The sequence below is a fragment of the Drosophila subobscura genome, chromosome O (assembly GCF_008121235.1).
Source record: "Drosophila subobscura isolate 14011-0131.10 chromosome O, UCBerk_Dsub_1.0, whole genome shotgun sequence".
In the NCBI taxonomy this organism is placed as follows: Eukaryota; Metazoa; Arthropoda; class Insecta; order Diptera; family Drosophilidae; genus Drosophila; species Drosophila subobscura.
Window position 1 is genome coordinate 5,528,061 of NC_048533.1, and position 12,044 is coordinate 5,540,104.

Sequence of the window (12,044 nt, forward strand, 5' to 3'; positions counted from 1 at the left end):
CTCAATCATTGATTCATTTGCGGCACACAAAAGTAGGAAACTTAATTTCAATGGAAGGATGCCGAAACGAAGCAAAGGATAAGGGCGTCTAGAGGGTGTAAGACTAACAGATACCCTTTGATATGGAGTAAGTGTAACCAAAGAAGAAGCTTGTAAATGGATTGAGCGTCAGGAAGTACAATTGATGGAGCGAGAGAGCCAAGACGTGCATTTATTTTTCTTTTGAATTTGAAGTTGATTTTGAACTGATTTTTGTTTTCCTGTAGTTTATTGCACCATTATGGATTGTAGAAAATTCGATCTCTACATATTTAACTATGTAGACACCGGAATTTCTTTCATATTTTAAGTTAGATTTCAATTTCATTGACTGGGGAGATTTTATATTATACGGGCAGCTACTGGTTTACTGGTTTAATCCGGAAATATTTATTAAAGAACCATTTATCCCTCTCCCCAGAGAGTTCAGGAACAACGTAAACAACATACCCCTTGTCTACCCTCCCAAATTGCGAGGTATCAAAAACTTGTCTGGTTCAATTGGTTGTCTTCTTGCTAGCAAAACGAAAAAAAAAACCTTCTGCCTGCAAGGATGTGCCTGTTTGTGAGTATGTAGATCCGTAGAATTTCGTACTTGTAGATTGGAATTCCAGTTGCAGAGTTACTTTGGATCTACTTTGGGTCCACACTCATTTCACACTCAATCGCATTTCGGGGGTTTACATATTCAATTAGGAATGAGTTTGTGTTCCTCCCCTCTCCCAGTTGCTGCTGTCTCCTGCAGGCAGTGCACGGAAAACTTTCTCTTCAAGGATCAATGGCAAACATAAAAAAAAAGTGGAGAAAATTATGTAAACTTTTGAGATACGAGCAGTAGTATTCTCCATGTCATGTGATTAAAGTTCTGCTGCACAGAAAACTTCGCTCACTCTTTCTGTGAAAATGAAGGGAAAATCCACATACACTTTTCCAGCTATTTGCATAGCTGAATCCCAAGTTCTGTGACAATTCTGACACAGGGAGGGAGCAGAGTGGGCGAAAAGTGTAGGGCGCAGATTCGCTGTAAGATAAATGCCTTTGCATGTGTGTGTGTGTGTGTGTGTGTGTTTGCCCCCATCTCTATCTGTGGGTGTTTATCATCATGTGCGTGTGTGCGTGTTTGCTTTTGTTACTAAACAAAAAGTTAAGTCATAAATATTTTCCGAGTTTTTGACTTAAAATTTATCAACGATATCCGCCTCTGCAAGCCCCACAGCCCCAGCAGTCACGAGACACCATGGGAACACGAGAGAGAGAACAAAGGACACGCAAGCGAATAACACAAATGTGCACCCACACACACACACATGGCAGCATATACATACATATTTAACTTTTGTTTTGGGGACCGACAAAAGTTCTCGCGTCGACATGCACAAAAGTGCACAAAAATATTTGCAAAAATTTGTCAACTCTGCTGGTGTTAAAAGTTTTGAGAGTCAGTCAGTCTCAGTGTACGTAAAACTGTGGGTTCAAGTTACAGTGGACGTACAAACTGCAGGGTTAAAGGTGATAGAGTAAGCCCTGGCAAGGTGGAGGGTGAAATGCCAGTCGTTCCCAATCAAATAAATCACATTTAGGGAGAGTTTCTGTGGGTTTTGCAAGATTTATTTCGGAGAATGCCAGTAGATTTGCCAGTAGAAGTATGCCAAAACATGGTTGTGAAACTGTGAGAGTGCGAAGTTAGTAGTGCTACCAAAACTATAAGAACTAAAGCTTTAAGCAATGCGCTCCTCCAACTGCACAAAGAATAAAATTCATGATATTAAACCATGAATATAGAGGCAAATAATTTAAAATTGTAGGCTCCTAGAACGCATTTCTTTTTAAAACTGTGGCGGCACATAGCTCTCAAACTGTAATATTGTAAATAAAAGAACACTCTCCCTCCGCATTTTGCTTTCCCCTATTTTTTTCAGCCTAATGACATCTTTAAGCAGGTCTTAAGACAAAAGAGGGACACCTTTTTTTTCAAATTAATAAAATTCCTTTTTTTTTCAGATTCCTTGAACTTTGTCAAATTGTTAACCAATTAAGCCCTTCTCAAAAAGAAAATAAATAAAAAAATTGTGCACCTTTTTTTTTCCTTTGAAAGAAAAGGAAACCCCCAGGATGAAAGCCCAAGTGGGAAAGGTAAGAAAATAGCCCACATTTCAGCTTAAGCTTAAGACAAAGCCCAGCCGTTGCCAGGAGGAAGGCCTTGGGTTCGGGGATGCCAGGAACCTTTATAATGAGCCTCTCCAGCGTTGACCTCCATCAAAAGTGGAGATTTCCTTGAGGTGCAAAATGGAAAATGTCCCCACAAAAGGACAGTGAACCCGGAGGGCTTCTCTCTCGCTGTCTCTACTCTCTGATTTTAATTACACGAATGCTGCTATAAGCAAAAGCGAATTGCAACCGCAGGGCCAAAAGGCCAAAGGGCCCATCACACACACACACAACATGAAAATCAATCAATCAATAATTGAATTGGGAGGAACCTTCAAGGAAAATGGCCTGAAATTAATTAAAGAAGAGCAGCCAGCAAAAATCATTATGATCGGGGGGCAAATGAGGGGAAAAAAAGTAAAGCAAAAGTCGTTGCTTTTTTGCCTTCCCAATTAAATTGATGAGTGGCCTTCCAGGGGGATAACATTTATCAGCGAGTGTCCATCCACCAGCAAAAGGAAGCAAGTCCTTCAACAATAGACGGCATAAGACACACACACACACACACAAAAAGTGGAAGGAGACGGATGGAAGGCCTGAAGGATGGCCTCCAGGAAAGCTGTAGCCAGAGTGTTATGTAAATGACGCCATACAAAAGGATGAACAAAGAAGGAGAGCAACAGTAAGAGGAATGGCAGCAGGATACAGCAGCAGCAGCAGCAGGAAGGAACCGTTCGCAGTAGCCAGAGATACGGAATCCAAAAGGAAACCAGGAGAAACCTACAGTCAGATAAGCAAATGACAAACAGCAGCTGGTAGAGAAAACCTTAAGAAAAGCAGGAGAAGAAAACATAAAGAAAACCAAAGGAAAGCTAGAAAAGAACACATTGGACATCCCCCAAGAATAATACTGCATTTCATATAAAATCTTTGCTATTTTTCTACCATTTTCCGCCAACTAGATTCTCCATTTATCTTCATGTCACTCCACTGATTAGCGCAGGAAAGAACGCAAATGAAATTAAAAGTAAAGTTAATGAGATTTTCCATCTTCTACCCCCCTCCGAAATACCCACCCATTGCTTTCGCGAAGGAAAACTTTTTGTTTCTCCATTTTATCATCATAATTTCAGTGGCATAAAGTTTAGAGAGCGAGCAAGGAAAAGGCGCTGAAAACTTGATGCAAATTGAGTGCCTGGGATTCCCACAGATACTACAGATACAAATATATATATATACAAAATATCTGAGGAGAGAGAGCGCGCATAGTTTTCATTAAAACTTCTGACACAACGAATTTTGTTGATGGTTCTTCCTGGCTCCTGGCACTGTTGTCATTCTCGCGTTGGAAAAACAAACACTCCTCTGTAGGGGACGAAAAATCGTACAAATTTTCCTAGCTACAGCACTTCTAGGAGTCTACTTTTTTTTATTAATTGTTGTTGCACTTGTAACTTAGTTTTCGCAGAGTTTGGTTTTAGTTCTTGTACAAAAAAATAAAAAGGGGCGGAGAAACATCAGCAACAGAAATGGGAAAACATTTGCCCGAAACAACAAAGTGCGAAATGTTTGTCAACACTTTTTTTTCTGTGCCGGAGAGTTATGTTTCCAAATGTTCGAAGGATTCTCTATAGAATACGCAAAAAGGGTGTGTGCAGGAGGCTATAGCTATGGGCAGTAGACTATTGTATGGCAATGGATGTGATGCAGGAGACTATGGCTATGGGTGTGTGTCAGGAGGTTGTGGGATGGCCCAACAAGTTAGAGTTCTGCTCAATCCAAAGTTCAAAAGGTGTAGAGTACGGGTGCAGTTCCCCTTAAGTCTAGAGTTCGAACGGGGTTTAAAAAGTTCTGCGTTTGTTTCTGACCAAAGAATTTAATATCAATTGAAAAGGTGCAAAAGAAAGTTCATAAGCAACTTTTGCCCCGTTAGCGAAAATGCCTTTGATATATGAAGCAATACAGCAGGTTGACATTCTATTTAACAATATAGAAGGTGTGGAATATCCTTTAGATAAGGGCAATATATCACATTTTAATTGGTGAAGTTTTTAGATGCACGACAGGACTTTGGTGAAAGTAAAAGCTGCAAAAAAACTTCCAAGACACTTTCTTGTCCTTGTTGCCATTTGCAAGTATAATTTTGCCTCCTAGCAATTAATAAACGTAAGAAATTCTACGGGGCACTCATTTCCGATTCCGCCAACTCATTACAGTTTTACAGCCACTTCTAATTATGCAAAATGGGTCGAGGTGACATTTCATTTTCGTAGAGACTCCTCCTTCGCATCCTTGGATTCATTTTAACAATGCCATTTAAAATTAATTTTCAATTAACTTTCTCGCCTCGTCCGTCCTTCTGCTCCTGCTGAATGGAGCCGAATCGGCGGAGCATCCATTTCCCCCATTTTCCGTTTACCATTTGCCATTTTCCATCTGCCATTTATAGTGGCAAAACTTTTGTCCTCTTGCCTTTTCATAAATTGAATTTTTCGCTTTTTGTTTCTGTCAATTAATTCAATGCTCCCGGACAAGACCGCCCCAATAGCCATTTTAAGAATGATACTAATTTCCTCGGACACGTAGGCTACTTAGGCGCCTCTCTCTCTCTCTCTTTCTCTCTCTCTCCACCCTCCCCGATGTCCTGAATGGAGTAGGGATTTCCATTGAACAATAGAGTGCCGTTTGCCTTCCGTGTAATGGAAATCGACACACAGTTGCGCTCTTTTCGCGGCTCAGGTTTCCCCCGTCGGCCCGGTGTGCCATTCGTTCCTCAATTGAAAACTCAAATGCCAGCTTCCATTTAGGGCTCAGACAGCATCACGGGGCAGAATGGTGGGGCCGTGAGGCAGACTTAACCCCTGGCAACCACAAAAATAACAGTTTGGTATGCATTTTATTTTCAACTGTTCCATTGAATGCTGAATGGTGTGGTGGAACGGTGCACTCACACACTGTGGGAAATAATATAAAGGAATTTGCACGATATGTTTCGAGCGCTCCAGGCTTATAAATCAATTTTATTTAGAAGCACAAAATATATTTTCATCGAATTGTATAGCGAGGCTTCATTCTTAATTCCATTAACTAACTTTGCATTGCTAAAGAATCATTAAAACCATAGTTTTCACTTTTATGGAGGCACACGTGGCACTGAGAAATTAATTTAAAAATATTTGGATAAAGTCATGGATTCAGAGGGAAATTTCCTAGTTGTAAGTTCTCCGTTTTGTATTTTTTAAATTTATTTACTTTTGTGTTTATTTTTTTGTGGAAAATTTTTTTAAGGGCCAAATACTTTCTCTCAGTGTATTGTTCACTTGAAGCATCTGTAAATCCCATACTTAGGGCAACCTTTGGCACGCCACCGCTCCACTCCACTCACTGTTCGTTCCGCTGCAACTGCTACTCCTCTTACTGCTCCTTCTGCTGTTTCAAATTCTGCACCTCCTGCAGCTCTTACTCGTCCTCCACCGTTCCTGGTGGGTGCCTTGTTTTATGGCAAACGATGCCATTACAAGGCGATTTGAGCTCCATTTGTGCTAGCCATTCCCGTTGCCAGGATAACTTGACAGTCACTTAGCGGGTTCGCGTCTGCTCTACGATTTAAAGTGGAGAGAGGAAATCCCACGATGAGAAGCAGCACAAATAGCAGCAGAAGGTGTTTGGTGTGGTGTATCAAAAGTATCAGTTGGAAAGTACAGCGGTCGAAATGTACTTGTGGATTAAACTTGTCCAGCGGCAACACCTGTGTCCTGTGCAACCCGAGTCGACTCCACTTTACTCGTACCCCCCAAAAATGCTACTTCCCCTTCCAGTGACTGACAAGCAAACAAGCAGAGCTGCAGAGTAGCACAGGAGAGGCAACGTGAGAGAGCCACTGATTTCCCTTCTCCTACGTTGTAGAAAAACTTTGTCCAGAAATGCGCTCTACTCCGACTACCCATATCAACATTTTTCCCCCTCAGGAGTCAAGTTCTTTCTTCCATAACGTGAAAGTTCTATCTATCTCTCTGTGGACTCTCTCTAAATCTGTGTGTGTGTGTGTGTGCGACAAAGTTTTAATAGTCTCACATTTGAGTGTTCTAATGATATGCTAAACTGACTAACGAGTCTGCCGTGAGTCCGTCTGTCTTTATGTCTGTGCCACACAGACCGACTTTCGACTCGTGACTGTGGATTGCTTTAGGTGTTGGCCAAAAGAAAACTTCTTTGACAAATGACTAAAGCGGGTGGAGAGCAGCAACAGCGGACAAAATTAGATTATGAAGATGGATTTACTTTTATAAGAGACGGAATATTAGTTTTTTTAGTTAAGCAGGCTGAAATGCTAGGTGCCTCCAGCCTAGCATTACAACCAGATATTTGTTCAAGGAAATTTCACAAACAAAAATCAAAGCTTAATTATTTTTCTTATGTTTGCAAAGAGTTTTAATTAAATCTTTTAAAAATAAATAAAACAAAATTATGCTAAAAAATTCCATAAATAAATGCCAGAAATGGAACAATCGAAAAATAATTTGCAAAAAATTCTGGAACAATAAAATTTTCTAATCGGACTTAAAATGTATTCTGCAGACCCTTCTCCGATTATCCTCTTCTAATTTACTAGAAATAACATGAATTTTGACTTACCTTTCCCAAATTGACGAAACCGTGATCCCTGGCTACCGCATCGGCCATGCCATTATCCCCATTGGGTATATGCACCGCCCAAGTGTGTGTATAGTGTCCGATAGCGTTGGTGCTGCTGCTGCCGCCGCCGCTGCCACCAGAGTTTCCATACTTTCCCCCATTGTTGGGAGTCAACTTGGCCCTGCCACCCGTCTCATAATCGAGGACATAGGGGGGCAGCACTGGCGATTGGCCAGCATCCACTTTGAGTGATGGAGGAGCGGGCGTTGGTGGCGCTGATGCGGAGGAGGAGGCGGAGGCTGCTCCCACACTTCCGGCCACGAAACCGACATTAAAATTACATAAAAACTACGGCACTAAATTTCAAAATGAACAGCAATGCCGACGATGCATTTGTTGTTGTTCTTTTCGTTTTTGTTAAATGTCTACTGTTGTTGTTGTTGCCACTGCCACTTAGTTTCGTTTCGCATTGCGTTAAAAAACTATTTTTGAATAAATTGCAATTGAAATTGAAATTTCTTATATCACATTCAATGATTGTTTGCTGTTGTTCTTCTTCGTGTTGCCGCTGCGACGCATTGTTGGCGACAACATTTGTGTGTGAGGAGGCTCTCCTTTTGGCTGCATGTCGCACATTCAGTTTGTTGCATTTGCTTCTGTTGGTGTGGTTTCTGCTGCTGCTACTGCTGCTGCTCCTACTGATGAGTTTGCTTGTTGGCTGCCTGCTCCATCGCACGACGTCGTTTTTCATGTTGCGAGAAGATTTTTCCAAATGTTTATTATTGTTGTTTGGAATGCTGGCAGCGGTAGGATGGAGTAGATTTTGTTATTGTTGATGTTGCTGTGATGATGCTGCAAAGACACAGAGGTAATTTTTATGGAAAAATTATTTATTGTTGTAAGAATGGTTTTGTTATTTTAAAATGTTAATTTTCATCATTAAATCACTTAAAATTAATAGCCCTTCGAATCGTTTAAGCTTTCTGTAACACAATTCGCGTTTTACAACCACATTTCACATGACTGAAAATCACCGCTGTTTTTCATGACAAGCTTTGGTTATTTCTGAACTTTTTGTTGATGTCAATTGCGCCTCTCGACCTCAAAGGCCACAGCGTCGAGTATCGCATCAGTTTTGTTCTGCTTTTACGAGCTATCTTTATAAACAGTAGAAACAACGCTTCAATTTGTCTCAAGATGTCAGCCGTCACGTCAGGTTGTTCCTTGCTGCACTTTGAAGTTGCCCCCATTTCTCTCTCTCTCTCTCTCCACGAGCAACAACAACGTTTCTTTCATCCGCATCAGAAACTGTGCATCCATAGTTGCCGACCGCCGTAGGATGCCGCCGAGTGGCTGCTCTTGTCGTTGACTTTGACACCGTTTTCCACTTTTCGTTAGCATGTGAGCGAAATATGTACATACGTAGTAGGTCCTGCGGCCCCGTGTACCCTCTGCCCTCTTGGCCCACTCCACGTTGACATGGCACTTATTTTCTTATTATTAAGTATACGCTTAGTGGAGGCAAAGAGGAGCGGCAGGAGCTGCCTGCTGCAAGTAATGATTACTTTGTGTCTGCCACTGACAAATGCCGTCACTCAAAGTCAAAGTCTTTGGGACTGCTGCTGCTGACGACTCCAGGAGAGGGCGCAGTGCAGGCAGAACTGCTCCTGTGATGTAGATGGTGTTGACGATGACTCAATGCGGAAGAAATTTGCAGGCACAAAAGGTGCATCCACCAGTGGCAGTGGTGGTGCCTTGGATCTCTTTTGCTGTATGTACTTCTGACTGTCTGTCTCTTTTATTTGCTTTATTACCATCTTTTGATCTTGGTATTTACTTTCCATACAAAAAAGTGTTGAAATTTTCCAAAAATTAATCTGACTTTTCCTTTAATATTTCAGGAGCTGGAATATCGCCTTTAAATTTTAAGCAGTTGGCCTACACGCACACAGAAATTCAATTTCCTATCCACTTAGCTATTGATTATCATGCTGCGGGCATGCCCCATTCCATGAACTGTGCACACCATTGGCTTCCTGCCGTTCTATCCGTCCAGCAGCAGCAGCAGCAGCAGCAGTACAAATCTATCCATCTCCTTGTGATCCTTGGCATTTCCGCTGTCACTTGGCTTTAATTATGCCCCCCCTTGCAGCCATTGCTATTGGCATTGCCCCTCTCTTCGAAATATTCAGAAATCCCAGAAATCCTCTCATCAATAGATGAAATATGCCTGTCAATGCGGATGCTTGCTGCTGGCTGCTCCTGCCCCTCCCTGCCTCTGGGCCGTCATCAGTCATGGACATATTTTGACAATAGGCATTAGTCAGAAGCTACTCCTCCAACTAGGATCCACTCGGATCCACTCTTTGCCCCTGGAACTCATTTGCAATCGAAACTTGTCCACGGGATGACAATCAATGAGCTTTGCTGCTGCTGCTGCTGCTGCTGCTGCCGTCATGGCCATGGCTTTTCGACCGAGATAGACGCTGTGTCGGAACTCTGTCGGAAATGTGGGCACAGTCATCGCTTGGGGCACACTTCCAAACGTTGGCTAAAACCCTCTCCCGTCGCCGCTTCTCTCGCCAACAAATGGCCATCAATATTTTTTCTGTTTCCTCAATTTTCCCCCAATTAATGGGTGATGATGCTCTGCTTATGTGCCACACAGCCCCATATAGTAGTCATTCGATCAATCAGTTGCCACTTTCTGGTGCCAGAAAAGAAGCCAAAACTTGGCTCTGTGGCTGTCTTTGCCAAATGTCAAATTGAATGTGTCTCTTGCAGGCCATTTGTGTGCCTAATTGGCCAAGGATGAAGGCTTCAAGTGCATTTTTTTTAAAATTATACCTCAAGGACCTGATTGGACTAGCTTGGAGATTGTTTTCTCTACTTTTTGGATTAGAATTGGATTTCAAAAATATTTAAAAATATGCATTTCGATGTATTTCCGCTCAATTGTCTCTTAAATATAAAAATAATGGTCCATTTATCTATAATCGAATGATTCTGTGCCGATATCAGTGATATATAATACGAAACATCATTATCGATAACAAATTGCAACAATTTTAAAGTTACTAATTGATATTATGATCGAGTTACAACCCTTATTACAACCCTTAATTTAATATCGATGGCTCTCAGCGATTTCTAATACGATAAATCAAATCGATGTCTCAATTCCAACCATAAAAAGGTATTAGAATCTATTTCCATTGATTTATCCTTCGAGTGTGCATTACAAAAGCAGAAATGAACAGCATTAAACTCCTCAATACAATCCCAGAAAAGTCTTCCACAAGATTTACCCCATTATCTGGCAATCTATTTCCGGTTTCTCTCTGTCTCTCCTCTTTCACCAAGAGTTTCCGTTTCCACACACACAAATCAGAAATCACTCAGAAATGGCCGCAGAAACTAAAATCCTTAAATTGCTTAGGCCACAGGCAACAGGACAACAGGACAACAGGGAATAGGAAGTAGGGTAAAAGGGGAAGACAAAGGACGAGAGAAAAGAGCTAGATGACAATGCCAGGCATCGGTTTAACAATCCTTGAGGCATTTTTCGGGCAAACAGTCTGACACTTGGCTGCTGCTTGCTTTGGCATCCTTTGTGGGGGCGCAGGACTTTCAGCTTCACAACTCTTCTCCCAGCGAATCAGCGGCCCATGCAAAGCACCATGTCAAATGCAGGGTAAGACTGAAAGGACTATACAGCAAAACACATTAAGCCAAAGGAAGCAGCAACAGCAGACGGAGAAGGCGAATCAGCAGCAACAGCAAAAGGAACAGCATAAAAACCTGCATTAGAAACGAGAAAAACGAAGCAATAGAAGTAGTAGCAGAAGCAAAAGCTAAGTAGAGTCCAGGAGTACAAGCAGTTAGAGGCTTACAAAGAAAAGCCTGAGTCGAAGCTTAAAATACTCTAAACTCTGCAACTCTCCAAGAAGAAAGGCGAAAGAGGGGAGCTCTGTGAGAGGAAAGTGCATTCGAAAAAAACGACCACAAAAAACTGCAGGGCAAGAAGTCAAAAGGCGTCAAGAGGCTGAGACTCTTTCGCTCTCTTTTGCCGCTGCCTCTTTTTGTTTGTCTCTCGGCTTTTAATGCGTTTCGTGTGGGTGGATTTTGAGGTGAGGCATGTGGCATGTGGCTTTAGTTTTCTGCTGGTGGCTTCACTTGTTTAATGATAGTTCTCCCCACACACACAAAGACATCATCACACACACACACAGACAAATATGTGCACTCTCTAACGCGCGCGCCCACTGGCTTTTCCATGGGCGTGTTTAGTTTTTTTCCGCGCCCAACCCGCAACTGGAGCACAAAGTCAACAACAAAGCGGGGCAGGCAGCAGCGGTTAACGCCCGCAGAAAAGTGGTGACTGAAAGAAAAGAAGAAAAAGAAAAAAGAAAAGCAAAGAAAACACACATCAGAGGGCAGAGAGGTGGCAAAGTGTCAGCAGAGGCATAAAAAGAGAGGCAGAAGGAAGGTGCAGAGTATTAGCACACGATCGCCAAACAAAAGGCGTTGCATACTTTTGTGCAGGCTGCCAAATCCATTTTTTCCTACTGCATGTGATGCGGCGGGACTGTACTCCCTACATCTGCACCTCTAAATGACACTTTGACAGCGACTGATGGTGTGAGAATTTCCCTAGGAAATGCCATGGCAGGGCAGCAGGAGCAGCATCGGGGAGCTGTCAGGTCAAGTTAGCTTTTGGGCAAATCAGCAAAGGATTTCCATTCCGAGGATAACCTGTGATGATGCCAGCCTAGCCCACAGTAAAAAATGTACAGTCATGTCAGGCATGGCTATGAAAAGATGAAAAATGAATGGGGGAATGTGGAAAATTGTATGAAAACTATAAATGAAAAGGTTCTGTAGCTGCTTTTTCCTTAAAAGTTGTTAAATAGAAAGTACAGTCCCACAAAATATGGTTATTCAGGTTATGTTAATGGGGGAAAAGAATATGAAGAAACTACTGAAAGGAAAAGATTTTTAATGGGAACTATTTATTTAAATGCGATAGAAGTGCAGAATATGGAAACAAATATTATGAAAATATTTATAGAACCACAAAATAGGTACATTTGCGCACAAAATATTCAGATAAAAATGTAAAGCTGAAAGAAAATAAGATGTGAAACTAACACCCAAGTACAGATAAGCTAAATATTGATTTTCCAAGGATTACTGGTGCATCAATTTATACTTTGCAAATC

The 12,044-nt window shown here is 41.8% G+C and overlaps 1 protein-coding gene across 1 annotated transcript in view; it reads right to left on the bottom strand.

Annotated features, from left to right (window-relative positions):
• LOC117899225 (furin-like protease 1) overlaps positions 1-12,044 on the bottom strand; it is a 151,192-nt gene that overhangs the window by 52,935 nt on the left and 86,213 nt on the right. The window contains 2 exon segments of the mRNA XM_034809099.1: positions 6,823-7,171; positions 7,173-7,674. Coding sequence (XP_034664990.1) covers positions 6,823-7,171; positions 7,173-7,573 — 750 coding nt within the window. The 5' untranslated portion in view covers positions 7,574-7,674.